Consider the following 24895-nt stretch of genomic DNA (forward strand, 5'->3'; position numbering starts at 1 on the left):
ACCCCTAGACCTGACAGCATGGCTCAGATAGAGAGAAGGATAATGAGATGAGGTAAATTTCCTTAGAGAAGTGATCTGGTCTGATCCTTGTGTGGTTATCTTTTCTCATGCTGAAGAGATCACTTTGTCGTCTCTGGCAAAGCAAGATGCTGGCAGGCTGCTGTTGCATTTTAAATGCAGAATTTTAAACATGCTCTCACTGAGCGAGCAAGAAACAAGCTGGGGAAGAGCAAAGAAGGGATGCTTAATGTAGGTTGGGTGTATCTATATTAACACGTGTGTGGTGTAGGAACTATAGGTCAACATGACCATCCCTAAATAAAAGACAAAGGAAATGTTTTTGTTTACTAAGATGTCCATTTATTTTATTTATTTATTAGGATTTTAACGTCATGTGATCTCTTCAGCATGAGAAAAGAACCACACAAGGATTAAACCAGATCACTTCTTTAAGGAAATGTACCTAATCTCATTATCCTTCTCTCTATCTGAGCCATGCTGTCAGGTCTAGGGGTGCTGGCTTGCTCCTCTGTCTGTGCCACCTCTTACACACTTTGGTTACATTCATGACAGAAACGGTAGTTACTCTTTACACAAGATTCATCAGTTCACAAGTTTAATGCCAAACACAGTCATGGACAATTTTGTATCTGCAATTCACCTCACTTGCATGTCTTTGGATTGTGGGAGGAAACCAGAGCTCCCGGAGGAAACCCACGCAGACACGGGGAGAACATGCAAACTCCACACAGAAAGGACCCGGACCGCCCCACCTGGGGATCGAACCCAGGACCTTCTTGCTGTGAGGCAACAGTGCTACCCACTGAGCCAGTAATACGTACACCGATCAGCCATAACATTAAAATCACCTCCTTGTTTCTACACTCACTGTCCATGTTATCAGCTCCATTTACCATATAGAAGCACTTTGTAGTGCTACAATTACTGACTGTAGTCCATCTGTTTCTCTACATGCTTTGTTAGCCCCCTTTCATGCTTCATTCTGATTCATATCTACTTGATGTGATTGCAATCTCATTTTAAGATATGTTGTCTATAAGACGGGTCCCCCATTATATAAATATAACAATGAATTTAAAATAATTAATGAATGGTAATAATTCATTCACTAATGGTGCCTTTATGTAAGGGAGCTACATTGGTACTCGATTAAAAAAATACTACAGCGGAATGAATATTTTAGGTGTAAGAATGTTTACGCACAGCAGATTAGCATGGCGAGCCAGTAATTGTGATGAGAGCGTTTACACATGCAGGTCTGAAAGACTGGCACTAATGAGGAGGAAAAAAAATATGTGTGTGTATGTGTGTGTGTTTAATTAGGTTTGTGGAGGAAAAAAAAACTGCCACCTTGTGGCTAACTGAACTCAGTATCTATCAACCAGTTACAGTTTACAAATGGCCTAAAACCTAACCATTAGCTAGTTGGACACTGCATTTAAAAATCATTTGTGTGCAAAGGGGCACAGTCATGCTGTTGGGCATATAAATAGAGACATGGTTAGCTAGGTGTCACGGAGGATGGGTGGGAAGGTGGGGGGTTCACTGTCCAGGGTCCCGTTTCCCAAGAATCACTGGGCGCATTGCACAAACACACCCCAGACAGCAAGCCAATTCATGGCATAACCTAAGCCACCCCCTTTCCTTAACACATACCCAAACATGTCTGTATGTAGACACTGGGGATTTAAACTCACAATCCCAGCAGTAGTGGGAGAGTGTATTTTATGGCCGGGCTTGGTGTTCTTGGTTTTACTTCATTCTAAACAGCAGAGGCAGAAAATGTTGGCTTGTACAATCTCTGGCATAATCTGATTTCCACATGTATAAATACATTATCACCCAAATCAAATAAAGTACATACTGCCACCAAATAATTTATATACGAGCACAGATGAAAACGACATCAATGCAAGATATCTCACGAGTGTCATCAGCAGGGTTAGGAGGAATGGTGGGGGTCCCTTTCTGGCGTTACATGTCTGAGCATGTGGGACTGAAACGTGAGTTTCCTGACTCCTACAGCCTGGGCACAGATGGCATTGCTTCATAGCAGGCTGTTCAAAAAGCATGCACAACCCAGAAACATACAGCAGCCATCACACACGATTGACACGTGTGAAGCATGTTCTGAGGAACAAGCCTGCAACTTTCAGATTGGAATATGCTAGATGGAATGAAGAAAAATAGAACTCCTGATTATCATGAGTAAATAAGCATGTTAGATCAGGCATGAATAGGAACACATTTTATGTATGATATCCTTTTAAAAATTAAAACAGTTTTAAACTACAGTGGTACCTTGTAACTCGACGTCCCCTAAACACGAAATCTTCCAAACTGGACGCCTTTTGTCGAGAAATTTGTACCCTTAAACTCAACGTTTTCCTTAAACTCAACATGTGTGACTGTCGCTTTGTTCAGCGCTCAGCTTGAGCGATGCGGTAAAATGTCATCAAAGTGCGAAAATGCTGAGAGTCTAAAACGCTTATCGTTAAAACAATGCTTAACATGGTTTAATGTATTAAAAGAAAGATAACATAGGAACACTAAACCGCTCTTAATTATTACTGCTCATACGTTCTCACCATTAATGAAATTCCTCGTTCGTGGTTTTAGTACAGTAAGTCACGTTAAGCTTTGTGCAGCATCACACTCTATAGGAAGCAACAGCACAGCCGGCGCAATCACAGTTTTGCCGCTTATCATGTGAATGCGCCTTTATTGAACTCGCTAAGGAATACGGTATTCCAAGGTCAAGCATGTCCATGATTAAGAAGCATAACAAAACAATAAAGTAAAGGTAAAGTGCAGGTTTTATTGTATTTTTAATTGATTTTTAACTGCTTTTCAATTGTATTTCAGTGTTTTTTATATTGCATGTGTTATTTTCAGTGTGTAAGTGTCAAAAACAACCCCATTATTTTACATTAGCCTAAAATATATGCAGTTCCACGGGACCATGAAACACATCAACAGGTTTCCCATACATCCTTATGGGAAAAAATACTTTAAAACTCGACGCCACTCCCAGAACCAACTGACATTGAGTTTCAAGGTACCACTGTATAAAAGCAGCACATTTACCCATTCCACTTTTTACTTCCACTTTTATAAATCCACTTTTTGCATGTAATTAATTTTTGATCCTTATATGAAAAGTGAGAAAAAGTACTTAAATAATCATTTTCTATCAAGTTCTATCTATTTTACCAATGTGGAAAACTAAACTTAACCAGTGGTGTCCTTTTAGTAGAAACAACAAAAAACTGCTGCTGCTTTTGCATTGTGGCCCACTTTCCTTTGCAACTGCTTCAAGTCAGCTTCAGGGTTTTGATCCATAAATTGGTGAACTTGCTCTTGTATTTAGAGCAAGTTAAATTCACCTGGAGGGTTTTGATCCATAAATTGGTGGACTTGCTCTTGTATTAGGAGCAGGTTAAATTTAGAGGTGGACTTTTTTTTGTAGTTTAAATTATTGTCTTGTTACATAACCTTATTGTTCTTGAACTTTAGATCACAGACTCATGACAACATTTTCTTTTAGGATTTTCTGGTAGAGAGCAACAATTAGATGCATAGGCACGTAATGCACAAACACACAACATATAAGAGGAGGTTTAAGAGACATGTTGCAGCTGCTTTTTATCAATTTATCACCAATAATCTTTGGACTTTGTTTAGACTAAAAATAATTGTTAAACATGGATTTTCATGTGATTAAATCTGTGTCTGCATGACTTACAAAGTAAATCCTATTAAAAATATTGAGTGTAACATGTTTTCAATATGGATATGACGTCTAAAAAGACGTTTACTTGTGCTATTAATCATACATCTCTACAGAAGAACATTTTGTCTACACAAAACACAGTCCAGTTTTTAAAATAGCTTTTTTGGTTCAGTCATTTTCTCAAATCAAACTGGACCTTTGAAAAAGCAAGATAAGGCTTTAAGGTGGGTGCAATTAATGTTTTATAAAGGGCAAGACCAAACTCAGTTTTAAATTTTTAAGCCAATATGTTCCTCCTAAAGGCAGAGTTCAAAACATGGATGGCAAATAAAATGTGCTGTGTCCCAGATTACACACTATTGTAGCAAACACTGTTTCTAAATAGTAAACCACTAATGCTATGCACATACATCCTGTTTGAGACATAACTTCTAAAAGTGGTTTTAATTAAGTATGCGCTTAAAAAGAACAATGCCAAATATCAATGTAAATATAGAAATCCCAGCATGCACTATACATTCTGAAGTGTTCAGGCAGTATTAAAGTGTGCTGAACTCTCTCCCCCTAAAAGTAACCGTTCAATTTGATGGAGCTGACAAAGCATCTGCCCACGCTGCTCCACCTTGGCAGGTGTCAACACAGTGGGTGTCTCTGCTCTCACTCAACTAAGAAAAATGGCTGGTGGCAGCCTCACGCTGTTTAACACCAGGATGCCTGTCATCCCTGATAAAGACATGTCCTAACCTACTCCTATGTCTCTTGTGTAGCTCAAGCTTACCTCTGCAGTAGGGCAGGGGAAAGTCCCATGCAGCGGTGCCGGAGGATGTGGCCAGGCAGGACAGCACGGCATGACCCTCCAGGACGAACCCCGGACTACAACTGTAGCGTATTTTATCTCCGATATTAAAGGTGGACCCCTGCTGTAGGCCATTCTGTAGCTGCCCAGGGTTTCCACAGGTGTAGCTAGGGAGAGCTGTCAAAAGAGAAAAAGATGTCAGATTTCTATGCACAAAAGAAATGACGTCATGTTAATCAGAGCTGCATTTACACTAAATGAATGGGGTGAGAACATAGGGGAACCATTAAGGACAAAAAAACAACAACCTTCTATGGATGGAACGTTTGAATTAAGAATTCAAATGAACCCACAACAGGTTTACCTTCTTCACATGAACTACATTAACTCCGGTACTTTATATTCACTGCTCCAAGATTCCTGTCTAATGTATTTGAGCCTTAAGGAATTAGAATAAATGTGTGAGCGTTATAATTGGCTGTGCATACCACTGCAAAAAAAAAAAACACGAATGTGCCAGTCCATGCCCCATTAACAAACCCACATCTCACCCATTATGTAGGTCTTTGGTTCAGGCATATCAAACTTCACAACACTGCATAGTTTAGCATCCTACCTCATTTAACACACCTGATTCATCTCGGCAGCTAATTATCAAGGTCATCATGAGCCAAATGTGGTGTTGAAAGAAAGAAAACAAAACTCTTTAAGCTTGAGGCCGTCTAGGACTGGAGTTTGTCACCATTACATTAGTTTTCTTTTTATATTATATAAAAAGAGATGCTACACTTTTTGGAACCACACTGAAATGTATTTATTATTTTATTTAAAGATCATCTTAAGATACAAAAATTTATCTAGCAGTCAATTAAAACCAGATGTGACATGTTCACAGTACAAGCAACTTGCTTTTAAACTTGAAGCAAAGTCATTCACCAGCTTCATAAATTAGATATGAGAAAGTTCACTTAAGCATAACAGGGGGATCTAGCTTATTTTAGTGCTATACTTGTTCTTTTACACCTATAAACCGAATCATATGTATTTAAACAGGAAATTCACTATACTGAAATAAAGCTCTCCAGTATCCCTGTACTGTCTACTTGACCTTACCCTAGTCTTTACTGTATTTGTTGGAGTTCGCAGTGATAAAAGGTAAACATGTCAAACACTTTAAAATGATTCCCTGGCCGGACAGCCAGCGTCTTTTCCGTGTGGAGTTTACATGTTTTGTTGTTTCCTACAGGTGCTCTGGTTTTCTCCCCCATCTCCAAAGACATGCAGTCAGGCCAATTACTATTAAATTACTACTAAAAATTGGCCCAAGTATGTGTGTGTTTGTGTAACCAGGACACAGAAGTGATGAAACACAATAATAATAATAAATAAAAATAACTTAGTTGGTTGCTAAGGTGTTGCTAGGTGGTTGCCAAGGTATACAGAGTGTTTGCTGGGTGTTGCTATGTAGTTCCTTTAGTGTTGCTAAGTGGTTAGTAAAATATAGCGGGTGGTTGTTAAGGTGTTCCTAGTCAGTTGCTATGGTAACAGGTTAAATGCTACAGTGTAGGGAAATGGTGTATTTGGGTTACTAAGCTGTTGCGAGGTGGTTGCTAGGGTGTGTCCAATGTATGTGTGGGGAGGGATGTGAATAATCTTGCTCAGACAGGTGATTGTGTGTGTCCAAGCATGTATTTGGTGGGGGTGTGAATACCTTTGCTCAGGTATGTTATTGAATGTATGTATTTATGTGGGGGGGGGGGGGGGGGGGGAACTTTGGGTTACATTAGTGACAGTATGTATGTATGTATGTATGTATGTGGGGGTAAATACTTTTGGTCACATTTGAGACTGTATGTATGTGGGGGTAAATACTTTTGGTCACATTTGAGACTGTATGTATGTGGGGGTAAATACTTTTGGTCACATTTGAGACTGTATGTATGTGGGGGTAAATACTTTTGGTCACATTAGAGACCGTATGTATGTATGTAGGGGTAAATACTTTCGGTTACATTGGTGACAGTATGTATGTACTGTATATGTATGTATGTGGGGGTAAATACTTTCGGTTACATTGGTGACAGTATGTATGTATATGTATGTATGTGGGGGTAAATACTTTTGGTCACATTAGAGACCGTATGTATGTATGCATGTATGTAGGGGTAAATACTTTTGGTTACATTAGTGACTGTATGTACTGTATGTACAGTGTATCACAGAAGTGAGTACACCCCTCACATTTCTGCAAATATTTGATTATATCTTTTCATGGGACAACACTATAGAAATAAAACTTGGATATAACTTAGAGTAGTCAGTGTACAACTTGTATAGCAGTGTAGATTTACTGTCTTCTGAAAATAACTCAACACACAGCCATTAATGTCTAAATGGCTGGCAACATAAGTGAGTACACCCCACAGTGAACATGTCCAAATTGTGCCCAAAGTGTCAATATTTTGTGTGACCACCATTATTATCCAGCACTGCCTTAACCCTCCTGGGCATGGAATTCACCAATGCTGCACAGGTTGCTACTGGAATCCTCTTCCACTCCTCCATGATGACATCACGGAGCTGGTGGATGTTAGACACCTTGAACTCCTCCACCTTCCACTTGAGGATGCGCCACAGGTGCTCAATTGGGTTTAGTCCATCACCTTTACCTTCAGCTTCCTCAGCAAAGGCAGTTGTCATCTTGGAGGTTGTGTTTGGGGTCGTTATCCTGTTGGAAAACTGCCATGAGGCCCAGTTTTCGAAGGGAGGGGATCATGCTCTGTTTCAGAATGTCACAGTACATGTTGGAATTCATGTTTCCCTCAATGAACTGCAGCTCCCCAGTGCCAGCAACACTCATGCAGCCCAAGACCATGATGCTACCACCACCATGCTTGACTGTAGGCAAGATACAGTTGTCTTGGTACTTCTCACCAGGGCGCCGCCAAACATGCTGGACACCATCTGAGCCAAACAAGTTTATCTTGGTCTCGTCAGACCACAGGGCATTCCAGTAATCCATGTTCTTGGACTGCTTGTCTTCAGCAAACTGTTTGTGGGCTTTCTTGTGCGTCAGCTTCCTTCTGGGATGACGACCATGCAGACCTAGTTGATGCAGTGTGCGGCGTATGGTCTGAGCACTGACAGGCTGACCTCCCACATCTTCAACCTCTGCAGCAATGCTGGCAGCACTCATGTGTCTATTTTTTAAAGCCAACCTCTGGATATGACGCCGAACACGTGGACTCGACTTCTTTGGTCGACCCTGGCGAAGCCTGTTCCGAGTGGAACCTGTCCTGGAAAACCGCTGTATGACCTTGGCCACCATGCTGTAGCTCAGTTTCAGGGTGTTAGCAATCTTCTTATAGCCCAGGCCATCTTTGTGGAGAGCAACAATTCTATTTCTCACATCCTCAGAGAGTTCTTTGCCATGAGGTGCCATGTTGAATATCCAGTGGCCAATATGAGAGAATTGTACCCAAAACACCAAATTTAACAGCCCTGCTCCCCATTTACACCTGGGACCTTGACACATGACACCAGGGAGGGACAACGACACATTTGGGCACAATTTGGACATGTTCACTGTGGGGTGTACTCACTTATGTTGCCAGCTATTTAGACATTAATGGCTGTGTGTTGAGTTATTTTCAGTAGACAGTAAATCTACACTGCTATACAAGCTGTACACTGAGTACTCTAAGTTATATCCAAGTTTCATGTCTATAGTGTTGTCCCATGAAAAGATATAATGAAATATTTGCAGAAATGTGAGGGGTGTACTCACTTTTGTGATACACTGTATGTACAGTATATGTATGTATGTGGGGGTAAATACTTTTGGTCACTTTGAGACTGTATGTATGTATGTGGGGGGTAAACATTATTCCTCAGATATCTGATTGAATTTATGTATGTATATTGCTTTGTGTTTGGGGTAAATGAGAGTGAATGTGGATCAACATGCCTTTCCAAAAATAAATAGAAGTAAATAGGACAAAAAAGGGGATAAAACGAGAATGGCAGGTAAAAGAGTGCACTTATCCAAAGACAGTATACAAGCATGTTCTTTCCAATAAGACTAACAGTCAGAAGTTTGTCCTCTGTCGTTATTTTAAAATAATATACAGTTTGATAACAGTAACTGTGCATTGCCTTCTCAAGCAAAGAAAATCATAAACAGAATATATGATGATGTTTTAGATTAGATTTATTTATTTACCCATAATCAATCTTAAAGAAATCCCAAGCAGCGTCATTTTCACTATAATTACTCTCTGTACAGGGCATTATTTATACGATCATATTCAGACCACACAGTGCACAACATGCCAATACGATGCAGGCATATTAGATTAGTTCACAATAGAGATGTAGAATGAAAACGATGCACAAGATACAGAGGAAAATGGTCTTTTCCACAAGGACAAACAGTAAACACCAGTCAACAGACTATTACAGGTAAAGCAGAAGAAAACATTTGACAACAGGCAGAACTCTTAAATAAATAAGTGATTTTTTTACATGTAGTAATGTTTCACATGACTAAACTTCAATTAGTGTTATACTGCCCAGGGTGCACACTTTGAATTCTACAAAGTGGTTATGTAATAACTTAAATATTAATCAAAATACATAAAATGTTCTCCCATATCTACATGGGCTTCTCACACAATATCTGTGTTAAAGAAGCTAGTAAATAGATTTGATAAAAAAAAAAATAATAATAATAATAATAATAATGATAATAATAATAATAATAATAAATTTAAAAAATAAAAATCGCCGCTCAGGTGGTGCAGCGGTAAAATAGGAAGCATAACGCAATTAGGTAAAAATTGGATGAGCTAAAAATTGGGAGAAAAAAGGGAGAAAATGCTTAAAAAAATTAAAAAAATAAAAATTAAAAAAATAAAAATCTTGTGGTACAAAGCTAAGGTCATCTTGGCACTGAGATTTTTTACTAAGAACAATGTGAAAAAAAATCAGTGGGTAGTAGAATGATGATTTCATCGTAAGCTGCTCTCTTTTTTACCTCAGGCTGTTCATGTAAGCCCTTGAATAGTGTGTATAATAATCATATTTTATATTACCTTTGGCTAAATCATGAACAAAAGATGCCCACCTGGAAAGCAATTTTGGAGATCTAAGATTGTGAAATTCATACAGGGACTCAGGCTCAACCTATAAAATAGCTAGTGAGGTGCATCATTATGGATTTTATGCGTCTGTCTTCTCTGACCCAGCAACACAAAACTATTTTAAAAATACACTTGGAAGGTAATATACAACACGAACAAAAATGTCTACATACGTGATATAACTGTTGGTTCCATGTCTTAAGTGTGGGCACTGTATTGTAGGTTTCATTCTGGTATCTTCACACAAAGCACCAAAAAGTCAACCTTTAGGGGTGCCTACCTTTAGATAATGCCTAATAAAGATTAGATCTGAGAACTAAGATGGCCATGGCAGAAGCTTGATTTTGAGTGTAGTAAACCATTTGTGTGGACATTGTTTACCATGTGCATTATTGTAACTAATACAATCTTCCTCCACAATTACTGGCACCCATTTTTTTTTTCCATTTATGTTTTACAACCCCAAAGAAAAAGTTGGCAAAGTATTGAAAATGCCAAACTAATGAATCAACCAATCAATACATTAATAAGTAAATAAATGTATTTATTTAATATTTTAACATCATGTTTTACACACTTTGCAATAAAAATTGTGAACTGATGAATCTTGTGTAACAAGTAACTACCGTTTCTGTCATGAATGTAACCAAACAAAGTAATTGACAATTTTCTTTCTCCAGTTTACCTCACTTGCATGTCTTTGGACTGTGGGAGGAAACCGGAGCACTTAGAGGAAACCCTTGCAGACACGGAGAGAACATGAAAACACTCCCCACTTGGAGATCAAACCAAGGACCTTCTTGCTGTGAGGTGACAGTGCTACCCACTGAGCCACCATGGCACCCCAAGTAAATAAATAAGTAAAATGTCCAGATACACACAAAAACGGTTTACTAAACTCAAAATCAAGCTTCTACCAAGACCATCTTAGTCCTCAGATGTAATCCCCATTTAATGTAAGGAGGGCAAAAGAAGATACTACACAGCAGAGAGCTAGGGACCCAGGATCATCTGAAGAAATCCTGTAAAAAGGAATGGCCTTAAATACCCCACTCTGTATTCTCCACCTGAATAAGATCTTATAAAAAAAACAAAAGAGGTGGTGCTGTTTTATTGGCAAAGTGAGGCTGTACAAAATATGCCAATAAATGTTGTTTGTTGTTTTGCTAAACACAGAATAGCCTAACAGAATTTGAACAGAACCAAATTGGAATATAACTGTTTTAAATAATTGAACAGCCTGAAAGTGTTGCTGTAAGTGAGTGGCTATAGGATAGTGTAATGGGCTATTCTTTTGTGCGTCTTCATCTCATTTAAATACTCGTACTAGTAATGGCATACTAGTTAGGTCTTCTCACCCAGCATCAGTGACTTGCATTACAAATGTTTTTAGAATGACTGAAGGTCTTTCACAGAAAGTTGGTGTGTCTGTGAAAATTTTATTTCAAACAGAAGTTGAAGCTGTTACAGCCACAAAGTGAGGGTCTATGCAGTTAACCTTGTGGATGGTGGATACTGAGTTCAGTTGGCCAGAAGATGGTAGGACTTTTTTTCTTTTTTCTGAAAGGGAACTATGGTCACCCTTTCATCAGTTCCATAGTTGGTTGTATAACTTACTTTTGTACACTCAGTTGTATGTCTTTATACTTTTTATCATTCCAGTTTCTGGCAGCAAAGCTGGTCTGCATAAACATCAAAATGATATACTCTGAACAAAGACACATCAGCAGCCTTGTTGTGGCATTGCCTTAGGTATGCATTCTTGGATGAAGATTACAATTAAACCCCTTGTTCCTGTCACTACTACAGTTTTATGCAACAGTGTTTGAATGTAAAGGCTATGATCACCTTTATTTTGCAGTCAGACGTGTGCATACTGCTGCACAATGCGCAAAGAAATGGGTATAATTATTGAACCATAGTAGACATACAATGTGCTCTACATTCTAAGGGGGTTCTAAAAAAACAGACATGAACTGGAAGTGGAACAGCTTGTGGCCCTGTCCAAGGCTCAAAAGTTAAAAATCTAAAATGTCAGCGGTAAAACTCGCTAGCACACCTGAGCTGAGATTTTGAACACATCGTTTAAAATCTCGGTTTGCCATCAGGCTGGGCTGGGTGCCTACATGAACAACGATTGGCTGTTGCTCACACAGGGTGGGAAAGCCAGACCAGGGTTTCTCATAACTGATGCAGCTACGACCTCTGCTGGCTGATTGATGGCGCCTGTGCAGAGTCGAGGAATAATGTGGACAGGGTGTGTCTCTCTGTACACAAAGCTGATCCACATATGAACTCGCCTCGTGCAGGTGAAAAGAGGCAGTCGGTGCTGTACACATGTCGGAGGGGGCGTGTGTCAGTTGTGGCGCTCCTCAGTCAGCAGTGGAGGGTAGTATTGGTACAGAGGAAGCATAAAGTAGTCAGAGTAAGTGGATATGAATAGATTAGGGAGAAAATTGGGGGGAAAGTTAAAATGAATAATAAATAACTGATTTATTACATCTGTTAGCAGTTGTTATGATGGAAACACTCAAATTCAATTGTTAAAAAAGTAAAAAAAAAAAAAAAAAAAAAGCATTTTATTTTTAGCTCTTGTACATTGAGCATTGCTAAGCTTTTTGTGTTTAGAATTTGTCTCACAAATGTGCACTTGCAGTCTGGACTGTTTACTGTCCATCACTTTGATAAATGGCTAAAAAAATCCCATTGTTCCACTTAAAAAAAAAAAAAAAATCATTGTCATTCCTTCATGTCTATTTCCGGATGTACTTTTAAAGAAGCATAGTACAGCATTGCTTGCCATGATCTCTCAACTTCTAAAAAAGCAGATTGAACTCAGACCTGACAGGCAGTAAACAGTCAGGACTGAAAGTGCACATTTATAAGACACATTCTAAACACAAAAAGCTTAGAAATGCTTAATGTGCAGAAGCTAAGAGCAAAAACAGCTTGCTTTTTCAAATTTTGAACAACTGAATTCATGTTGAACTGATCCCACTCACATATCCAGAACAGTTGCTCACTCATTCTGGATGTTTATTCCTACAGACTAGTAACTGAGTGCAATAATGATTTAACAATGCATAAATTGTTAAAGAAACGTGACTAATGAGCAAAAATGGAGTGAAAATTAATAACTCATTTAAGGTGGACCAGTGACTATGCATAAACTTCACAGCCACAGAGTTTGAGGGATAATCTAAAGTGGTGAATAGGCTGTCAATTAGCTGAAAATTTAATGTTCAACCTGTCATTGTACCTAACAGATGGAGATTAATTAACGCTGCAAGAAATCCACACTACAAAGGCGGCACAGGTGGTCAGGTGGTGCTGTCAGTAAAAAAAAAAAAAAAAAAAAAAACTCACCACAGTATGTCATCCCAAACATCCACATCAACATAGCTGTGAACTAAAGATTGTGCACCAATCAGTGGATCAGTGCAGTAGTACCTAATTTACACTGACATATGGCTGATTTAGAGAACTTGCTGAGGTAAGAAGGCCACAGGTTTAAGTTACGCCATTCCCAACTTTTTTTGTCTTGTAAGTAGCAGCATTTTGAAGCTATTTAACTTATTTATTAGGATTTTAATGTTGTTTTAATGTTTCACACCTTGGTTACATTCATGACAGAAACAGTAGATTCATCAGCTCACAAGTCCAATGTCATGGACAATTTTGTATCTTCAATTCACCTCACTTGCATGTCTTTGGACTGTGGGAGGAAACCGAAGCTCCTGGACGAAACCCTCAAAGACACAGAGAGAACATCCAAACTCCACACAGAAAAGACCCGGACTGCCCCACCTAGGGATCAAACCCAGGACGTTCCTGCTGTGAGGCGACAGTGCTACCCACTGCAGCATTTTGAGGCTGAAATCAAAGCAAAATTTAAATCAACTGTTTGCTTTGGGAAATTAAGTACCACAGTAAAACAGGCCTGTTAACAATTTGTTGAGATAAAAGCAGTTCTAGCTTCAAACCGAACCCACACACATGGTAGTATATTGTTGTTATATCACCGAAATGCTGTAAGCTGTAATGCTGTTTTTTTTTTTTTTGTTTTTTTTTTTTTTTAATATGAACATACACTTAAATACCAAACCTTATTAAGCCTTATTAAAAGATGATAACCTTACATAAGTATGATACCGTATGATATACAGACATAATAATAGTATATACATAATAATATACATATATATTTTCATTTACACTGATGAGCCAAAAAACGTCAGGACTATTCGCCCAATATCCTGTCAAAACAGGTCTTAACCCATCAAGACATGGACTCCACAAGACATCTGAAGGAATTCCAGGTGTAATTACCAGCAGGTCCTTCAACTTCTATAGTAAGATGGACTTTCCTACATTACATCCTGGTGCTCTTTCTTTTTTGTGGGTAAATGATTTACAAGTGCCCAGCCGTCCATGTGATCTACAGGAAAACATTATTTATTAGAGCAGTTGGCCTTCGTCCGTTAATCCAATGTCCAGTTCTGATGACTGTGTGCCCAATCTAGGTGCTTCATGCAATCTAAACCACAGTAAAGCTTCTGTTGACTGATACCAAATTCTATTGCCTTCATGTCCTCTAGCATTAGTTGAGTCTTGACAAACCCAACAATCTCTCGGCGGTACCTGGCTTGGCCCTCCTTGGACCACCGTCAGTGTGTACTCACAACAGCTGGGGGTGGCACGGTGGCTAAGTGGGTAGCACTGTTGCCTTACAGCAAGAAGGTCCTGGGTTCGATCACCAGGTGGGGCGGCCCGGGTCCTTTTTGTGTGGAGTTTGCATGTTCTCCCCGTGTCTGTGTGGGTTTTCTTCCAGATGCTCCGGTTTCCTCCCACAGTCCAAAGACATGCAAGTGAGGTGAATTGGAGATACTAAATTGTCCATGACCATGAGTAACTACTGTTCCGGTCATGAATGTAACCAAAGTGTAAAACATGATGTTACAATCCTAATAAACAAACAAACAAACAAACTCACAACCGCTGACTGAGCACGCATTGTTGTTTCTGAAATACTTCAACCCAGCGGTCTGGCCATAACTATTAGGTTCTTATTATAGTCACTCAGGTCATTATGTTTGATCATATTCAACACATATTCCATGATTAACTACCATCAGTCCAATATTTCATATATTCATGATCGTGACATGCACAATTATTATGAAAAATGGCTTTGTAATTTTTGGCTGGGTGCCTCTGCGGACAATGATTGGCTATTCTGTGGGTTCAAAGAAGCACTCAGCTACAGCACACGAGTCAAAGGGGACATGTGTTAGTCACGGCTTTCCTTATTTAGGAGTGGAGGTCTACAGCAGTAGAGGAAGTGAAATGTGTTAGAGGGAAAATTGAGCGCAAATGCATTAAAAATCGACATTATGTTTCCACTTTGATTCTTAGAAGCATGTAATGTGCAGTTTTTAATGTTTATTGGATAGGCTTTGGATTCCTAGTGACCCTTAACAGGATAAGCAAGTAAAAGATGAATTTAGTTAATTAACATTTATAGATGCAATACAAAGAATTTATTTTGGTTTGTAAGTAAAAAGCTATTGAATACAAGATATTCTTGCCAGATTATATTATTACTTTGCACACTGAAAATAAAAAGATCTATACATTTATGAGGCAAAATGAATTAACATTTCTTTTTTTAACCATTGTGCAAACTTCATGGCAGTCTGGAGTTTTAAAACAACATTCCTTTGCCACCGGTCGGCTGGGCGTCATCTAGCGGGCATAATTGGCCGTGCCTGCAGCAGACACGTTTCTGCTAGGGCGGGATGACCGGGCTATGTGTGTGGGGTTTTCGAACGCTGTGTAAGGACCCTGATTAGCAGATAGAGAGGCACCTGTGCAGAGAGCATAGGTGAAACAGGGTTACACTAAGGGCTGTGCGAGGGTCGGGGGAGGCATGATCAGCAATATACCCACCTCGACTGAAATCAGGGATCCCCCAGCAGCGGAGGACAAATTGACTAAGCTACATTGGGAGAAAATAGAAGAAAATGCATAAATAAAATAGAAGAAATAAAAATAAATAAATTAAAACAATATTCTTGCCCTAAAAAGCTCTGAAATAGTCTAAATAATGAACAAACTCTAAGAAAAGGTAGGGAAAAAAGTAATTTAAATGTGTGGGGTAACAGGTACCTGCCAATCACTTCTAGCAACACATATGGCTGATCTACACCCTCGTTTGGAGGATGTGAGAAAAACAAATGGTGGAATTTCTGGGAAAGTGTTCTGCACAACATAAATTCAAAGGAACTAGGGTTGATTCTGTGTTCCTGTTGCTGGCTAACTAGAAATCAGCAGTAGTGACAAAAAAAATAAACAGTAATTACAAAGAACCTCCAAGTTCAACATACGCAGTCTGCTTTTATAATTACTTTCCAAAGCATCTGTCCACAAAATCTACGTCGATTAAACATTCAGTGTGAGCTGAATAAACAGGAGTATGTTTACTTGCAAGCAACAGCAATGTTTTGGCTCTCAACATTAATACATCCCTTCTTTACTCCTGTCTTTTTGTTAGATGTGACATTGCGTAATCGATCGCGATGCACAAGCACATTAGGTCAATAAGCAGTTTCTGCTTTGACAAGCACCAGCTCAATCAATGCATATTTTGTGCACAACTACAGGACAACTGCAGGGACCATTCATCACCTATCCACACAGCCGAGAAGACAAGCAATTGGCCTGCAGCGAGTTCACCGAGTATATTCAGGTGCAATCATGTTATCCGTCACAGGTCTGTTTTCACCCTGCAGAATTCAAAGTTGATTATTTATACTTGCTGAAAGTAATTAGTGTTAATAACTATCCTCTCCAACCTCCAACAAAATATGGAGAAAATACGCTGCTGTGTCTGATCCACTCATACCAGCACAACACACACTAACACACCACCACCATGTTAGTGTCACTGCAGTTCTGAGAATGATCCACCACCTAAATAATACCTGCTCTGTGGTGGTCCTGACCATTGAAGAACAGGGTGAAAGCAGGCTAAATAAAGTATGTAAAGAAACAGATGGACTACAGTCAGTAATTGTAGAACTACAAAATGCTCCTATATGTGGAGCTGATTAAATTGGACAGTGTGTGTTGATAATGTGGTGTAATGCATTGCATAATCATAATTCCGAGAGCCAGTTGGTCTGCATCAAGCAACAAAAAAAAATGTGAAATTGTGTTTGTGGAATTTAGGCTGAGTAAGTGTGCGGGCAATTTCCAATAAGGCACTCATATTCAAAACAATTAAAATGGCCAGATAAATTATGTTTTCATACGTTTTCATAAAGGATTTTATTTTATTTTCTATTCCACTACACATGTATGAGTGATCTATTATCCATTTAGAAGCTTCTTCACCCCTTACATTTGCAGAACAATAGGTGCAATCTTATTGAACGAGAGGAGCGCTATTCCAGAGGTTTTGAAGTCCAGGCAATGCTGTAGGCATTATATTCTATACAATGGAAGTGTAGCTCCAGAGTAATGACTTCCAGAGCCGACTGCTGGCAGCTTTAGCAATGATTATATTGCTACAGGTTTGGGCTGGAGCAGATTACCAATGAGTTTCAAACATTATTCAAATAAATACAATGCCTTAAAAAGACTTCAGCTCTCTGTATTATTTTTCATATATTTATTTGTCTTGGATTGCACACTTTAAGTAAATAAATCCAAGTAAGGTTGTTTATTGAAAACTGTGTTACAACAAGTAAAAGGATGAAGGCCAAAGCCTTTCACCAATTTCGTACAGCAAAAATATTGAAATTTTATGTTAGGACCATTTTTTATCTCATGCAATACACCATGATGACTCCTGTTTAATAAATGTGTGGATCAAATGCTGTTATTTACTATACAAAAATAAATAGCCCATTTCTAGACGAGGTCTATCATTGTGGTAGAGAGAAATAACCCAGATATTGATTTAAGCTCCACCAGTTCTTAGCTATTGGTATTGAGTCCTTGAGCAAGGCTTTTAACCCTCAGTTGCTTGCATCGTACTCAGTGAAGGTTGTTTGTTTGTTTATTAGGATTTTAACGTCATGTTTTACACTTTTGGTTACATTCATGACAGGAAATGGTAGTTTATCTTCACACAAGGTTCATCAGTTCACACAAGGTTATATCAAACACAGTCATGGACAATTTAGTATCTCCAATTAACCTGCCTGCATGTTTTTGGACTGTGGAAGGAAACCGGAGCTCCCGGAGTAAACCCATGCAGACACGGTTAGAACATGCAAACTCCACACAGAAAGGACCCATTTTCACTGCCATGAATTAGGTAGGGCCTTATCTATATAGTATAATGCATGTGGTTTGTCCACAGTGAATGCAGTTGTGACTGTTTACTTGGTTGAAAACTGATAAGCAGTAAAAACACACAAAGACTTTCCCTACCTGAAAGCTAAATCATGATGAAAAAGTAGTGAAAAAAGCTCCAAGTACTGCAGTCATTACAGCCTTCTTTTTATTTATTTATTTTATTTATTATTTTTTTAAACCCAATTAAAAGTTTGCAGATGAATCAAAATAATAGTGTCTCCACTTTTTTCCACTTTAAACAACCTATTTATTACTACATTATATATGTGTACATAAATTTGGATTTTAGATTTTTCTGGCTACATATATTCACATTCCATTGGCAGGTTTATGAAGCTAATTAAAAACCAGATTTTAAAGTGTATAGTTTGAAAGCAATTAATTATAATGTCAAATCCCACACTTAAGCCATTTTGCTATGTGTGGTTATAGCAAAAAGATCTATATTACAAATACGGAATATGGATTCTTGTAACATCCAACTGTTTTTCATCCTTTTTTATTTATGACTAAATATTTTACCTTACACAAATGTTGTTATTAATATACTGTATATTCTTTATGCATTTATTATGATCTTTTATTATTTTAAATAGAATCACAATTACGAGTTTTTTTTTTTTTACTTTATTCATTAAGAATTTTAAAACAAATTACATTCCTTTTCTGATGCATTTTTCCCAGCGTCGTACCAACTTTTTAATGCTATCAGCAAAAATGTTTTCGGTTGAGTGTGTAGCAACTGACACACCGCTGCTTTTTAAAAATCACCACCACATGAAAATCTTCTTCCCCTTGGTGCAAATCTGGTGGCGCTAAATCTAGGCTAAAAGCTCTCTCTCAGTTTCTCAGACACGACCAATTACTACTCCACCCACCCTCACCGTTTCCAACAAAAATATAAAAGTGCGGAAACTTTTTGAAGATCCCTCATATATAACCTTTAATTTATTATTTAATTTACAGTGGTACCTTGTAACTCAACGTCCCCATAACTCAAAATCTTTAAAACTCAATGCCCTTCGTCGAGAAATTTGTACCCTTAAACTTAACGTTTCCCTTAAACTCAACGTGTGTTCATGCTTTGTTCAGCGTTTCGCTTAAGTGGTGTGGTAAAACGTCATGCAAACATGAGACGTATCTGCATTTGTGTGGAATAACCGTCAAATTCACTATGACAGCTTCACATGTATCTGCGTTCAGCTGTGTTTCTCCTGTTTCACTTTCAAACTTGTGTTAGAGCTCAGGGTTCTGAGAAAGTGAGAATCAGCTTTTCTGAGAGAGTCAAAATGCTTATCATTAAAAAAAATAATAATGTAACGTAATGTATAAAAAAAAAAACGACATAAAAACACTAAAGCTCTCTTAATTATTACTGCTTATTAAATTATTTTCCCACTGTGTCAAACTGTGTTATATGCAGTTCCACGGGACCATGGGACGCATTAACAGGTTTTCCATACATCCTTATGGGAAAAAAATACCTTAAAACTCAACACCTTTTAAACTCAAGCCACTCCCAGAACCAATTGACATTGAGTTTCAAGGTACCACTGTATACTGTATATAGGTACTTCTATATATTTAACTAATAATATCACAATGAGAGTGTTGTTGCCTACCATTTTACCTTGATTTTACACCCTTTGGTTACTAGTGCTAGCTAATGTACAAATGACCAAACAAAAACTAGCTCACTGGATTTCTAGTAATTATGAAAATGAGTATACAGTTAAATGAATGTAAAAAGGCTGCAAGACATTTTGGTGTTAGGTGTTACCCAGACCTACTTAGGTATCAGCAGGAGGTCCACATTACAAATGTCTTAATAAGAAAGCGACTGCACCTGAGCCTTTTAGTGAGGAATAAAGCTGCTGGTAACATCATGCACCCATTACTGGTTGAACAGCTGCCTAGAGACATGCTTTTTTATATGCCACTGACTGTGTGGTAACAGAGTCAAGTGATTACAAGCAAGGCTGGCTCATAATTATGTATCTGAAGAAATATTCACTCACACACACATGCACAGTAAGCAGTCTAGAATGTTACTGATTTAATTTTCATGGACGCAAGAAAAAGTAGTGTGTGTTATGTCTATATTCGGTACTGTACCCCCACCATTAACACCACTCCACTTACATGCTAAACCCTGTTGATTCTCACTGGATACTCACACTGCAACAGCATTATGAAATTATAAGAGGATAGTGTTAAATAACTAAAGGCTGCATACATTGCCAATTTCCATTTTAGGCACAGATGGAAGCCAGAAAATTCACTAGTAATAAAATTTGGGGGTTATCACAGAAAAAATTAGAAGGCCTTCTGAAGACGCCACAATGAGGTAGATGTTGAGGTCACTTGACCACCTGAGGCAAGTAGATAATGCCAAGTTAACACTACACCACTTTCAGAGTTGCCGGGTCGCTGTACAGTTCACACTACACAACTGGATCTCTTGTAGTCGAGAATCTTTTAAGTCGTTGTGGTTTTTGCACTACACGACTGATTCACACTACCCAATCTATCACCAGGATAAGTCTATCTGGTCTTCCAAACTACGTTTTGTCACGAAAACACACACGAGGGATTTTACGATACCATGTTAAAAAATGCATGTCAACAATAAGCGAGCGATCAAAGCTGTTTGTGCGCTGATGTGCAGCGTAAAATCTGAAAAAAATATAAATGAATCAGAGTGGATTGGGCTACACGACCAGCAGTGATCATCTGTACTGTAGTGAGTTGGAGGTTAATAAATATTTTTTGCAATGCAGCATTGGTATTATGGTTTGGCGTGGACGATAAGGTCACACATACTGTAAAACTTGAGTGTATGCTGATGTATTCTGATAGAAACTATATTATGCCCCTGATCCACATATTTACACTGCTCCCCCGGGTTTCCCCTCACCCCGTAACCTGCGTTCTCATTGGCTGTAGTTCGATACCACACTCACTGCCTGTCGGCCAACTGATCCAGATATTTAACATGCTAGATACCTGTCTTCAGTCGGCGAGCACTCTGCGAGCCACTCTGATGGAGTTGTTGAACAGTTCACACATAGCAATCGAGAGCCGAGTTTCGATTGCCAAACGAACGCACAGTTGCCTCTGAGCCGGCACATGTAGCGCCGACCAGTCGGTGAGCAAAAATCAGGGCAAAAATCATTTATTGTGAACTAGGCATAACTTAACTAGCAGTTATTTATTTATTTATTTATTAGGATTTTAACGTCATGTTTAACGCACTTACACTGGTTACATTCATGGCAGAAATGGTAGTTACTCATTACATAAGATTCATCAGGTCACAAGTTTAATGTCAAACACAGTCATGGACAATTTTGTATCTCCAATTCACCTCTTTGTTCCCAGAGGAAACCCACACAGACACAGGGAGAACATGCAAACTCAACACAGAAAGGACCTGGACTGCCCCAACTGGTGATCAAACCCACTACCTTCTTGCTGTGAGGTGACAGTGCTATCCACCGAGCCACCATGCCGCCCAGCTAGCAGTTTGTTGAAAGGGAACCTACAGTCCTGTTTTTGCAACAGCATTTATGTTATGTGCTCACTGGGAATCCTTTTTTGAGTTTGTCAAGAATTATGCTGCATATTGCCTTTTATATTACTCAAAGATATAACAGCTACCATGACAATTTTTTAAAATTATTATTATTAGAAAGCACATTATCTGACAAAAGTGAGGATCTTTTCCTGTTCATGACCCTGACACTGAAAACATGTGCACCAACCATAATGTTTTGATCTAATATAAGGCATCAATAAAGCATCAAAACACAGATATGATTATTTCATAGATCTATTAAGAAAACCCTTTAATACTGTGTTTGTACAGAAAGAATACTTGGAAATACTGTTCTAAATTACCATTTAAACATCTATAAATACCTGAAACAGTCAAGTTAGCAGACATTATCTATAAGTAATTGACTGTAGCTATAAAAAAAAAAGTGTTAATTAAAACAGTCCATGTAAACGCTTAGTCCATATAAATATCAGATACAAATGTGTTTTTAGAAAACTACAAACATCACAAATATAAATCATGTATATAACCATGTGATAGAATAACCTGAATAAAATGTAGAGATGAAACACAGAGGTTCACTTTTTACCGGAGGGGAGGAGGCGGAGCTACACGGTTTTGATGGACAGCTCTAGCAGCTAATGGAAATACTCGTTACAAAGCCTGCATGATTTCATTCATCTTTTCATCAACACGTAAAAAAAGTGAAAACCGCTAAAAGTAGTTTATCATCGGACAGTTCATGTGCTTTATATCCTAATTCATCTGAAATACAGTTAATTACCACAGAGACACACATGTATGTGGCACAAACAGCCAAATAAAAATAGTTAGATCAAAAATTTTAATCTTGATTAACGACAGCCCTATTATTATTGTTTTAATTTGATCTAATTATTTTTATACGAATTATTATTATTTTATTATTATTAATATATTAGCTTTTATTTTATCTTATTTATAAGTATCATTATTTTTATATTTATTATTATTATTTTATTAGTTTTTATTTTCTCATTTATAAGTATTATTATTTTTATTATTACGATTATTATTATTATTATTATTATTATTTTATACAACCATACATCCAACCAAGCACCGCAGCTGGCTGGCATCTCCAGCAGTATAAACAGACCCTAAACCTCAGCAGACGCAGAATTACCTGATTTAATCTCTGACATGGTGTGAAAGACCAAACAAATAAACAGAGGGATCTGATCTGCGCTGCGATCTTTGCCATTCACACGGTTGCCACGGAAACAAGCCCAGGCCCACTTGGGAACTATTGGAGAAGTGGATGAGTTGGAGGAACTGAGGCAGGAGGGTGTGAAATGAAGTGTGGGGGTAAAAGGTGTGATTGTGAGTGTATAAGATTGTGAGGGTGGATGTGTGTGGTGCGAGTTCTCCAGCTTTATACTGGATATTCCTTACCCAAAGGTAGTAGATATTGGACTGCTAACACTATTGCTAGCTCATTTAAAGCAATTTTTGGCATTAGCTTTATTGGACAGAGCACAAACTAATTTTTACACAGTTAGCACCCTGCATTATTTGATTACAGAATTTGATTCTTTTCAAATTCTATTTGGTGACGCTATTTTGTAATTAACAAAACAACTAGTACACCTAGATTTAGTACTTAGTGCTAATAAGATGGAAAAAGGATGTTGCACAGTCTTAAAGTCCTATAATGCTTCATGAAAATACAGCACAATTAATCTACGTACACAAGACAAGTTGATAAGTCCTTCAAACCTCTTGGACCATACAGATTTGCCATATGGTTTAGGTCAGGAAGTGGGATGACCACAGCAAAACGTATTTATACACTAATTAAACAATTTTTTCTTTCGACGTTATTTGGACATACCCATTGGGCGCAGTGGGATATTTTGCTAGCACACCAGCACCGAGATTCTGAACTCCTTAGTTTGAAACTCGGCATTGTCACCGGTCGGCTGGGCGCCATCTAGTGGGCATAATTGGCAGTGCCTGCAGCAGACACTAATTAGATGACTGGACTATGTGGGGAGAGCAGGAAATATTCCTTCCTTGAATACAATCAGGGATCCCCAGCAGCGGAGGACATATTGACTACGCTAAATTGGGAGAAAAATGGGAGAAAATGCATAAAAAAGGTGGAAAACCTCGCGCTGTTGGCCGGAGAAGGGGGAAAAAACACGGGCTTTTTAAAAGCCCGGGTGTTACGGTCGGCAGCAACGATTGCTGGAACGCAACCGCGTCATTATGCTAAAAAACACAGCGGCGCTGTCACCAGCCAGGTTGGCTGGGAAGTGGCCGTTGTAACTGCGCTCCCGAAAAGCGGAACGCGACGCTGTCACCAGCGGTTTACGCTGGGAGGGGGTCGCGTTCCTCTGGGCGCGATAACAGGATCTCACGGTGGCGGCGGCACGGCGGCTCGACGGCAGCGGCCTGACGGCGACCTGAAGGCAGCGACCAGGCGGCGGCGGCGGCTCGACAGCGGCGGCACAATGGCGGCAGCTTGGCGGCGGCGGCGGCCTGGTGGCGCCCCAATAGCGGTGGCCCGGCGGCAGCGGCACGGCGGCGGCGGCACAGTGCGGCGGCACAACCTAGAGATAAAAAAATAAGTAAACATAAAAGGGCACCGCAGTGCCAAACAAACTGAAAGAAAGAAAAGAGAAAGTGGCCAACACAAGCAGAAGATGCGACGGCTGCAGCTCTGCACCTATCCCTTAAATAAGGGAAGGCACAGGTGCAGCCCGTTCGCCCTAACGAGCTGGCCAGGTATATCAGCCAGCTCGTTCACTGCTCTGTAAGGCCTGTGGCGTCAGGGAGAGATGGCACATTCCCCTGACGCCACAGAACCTAACACTGCCAGTAGCTGTCACTGTATCAGACAGAGGGGACAGTGAGTGAGAGAGAAGAAGGAATTCGGCTGAGTAAAGTATTCTTTCTTTCGTGCAATTACACCTACAAAATACAATTCTATTGAAATAAAGAAGGAAATAATAGAGAAATATGAGAGTTATTGTTGTTTCTGGTAGATACATTTTATAAAAAAAGAAGGAATGTATTATGGTGTATGGTACAGCACACGTACTGTACTGAAATGTGATGTGTATTTTTATGTACTGTACAGTACTACTGTGTATTGTTGTTTATTATTATTTATTACAGTATTATCAATTCTATCATTTAAGATTAAGGGAAAATATACTTGTATTTTTAACAGAAAAGACAATTTAAGACATTAGATAGGTTAGATAAGGTGGTGGTTTGGGAGGTCTGGCATGGAT

At 38.9% G+C, this 24895-nt stretch overlaps 1 protein-coding gene across 1 annotated transcript in view; it reads right to left on the bottom strand.

The window, feature by feature from the left end:
* The window catches only part of csmd2 (CUB and Sushi multiple domains 2), a 472613-nt gene that overhangs the window by 308523 nt on the left and 139195 nt on the right, over positions 1-24895 (bottom strand). Inside the window, exon 4 of the mRNA XM_063014411.1 lies at positions 4533-4727. Within this exon, the coding sequence (XP_062870481.1) occupies positions 4533-4727 (195 nt within the window). The remainder of the gene's footprint in view (positions 1-4532; positions 4728-24895) is intronic.

Source organism: Trichomycterus rosablanca, chromosome 2, assembly GCF_030014385.1.
Source record: "Trichomycterus rosablanca isolate fTriRos1 chromosome 2, fTriRos1.hap1, whole genome shotgun sequence".
NCBI lineage: Eukaryota > Metazoa > Chordata > Actinopteri > Siluriformes > Trichomycteridae > Trichomycterus > Trichomycterus rosablanca.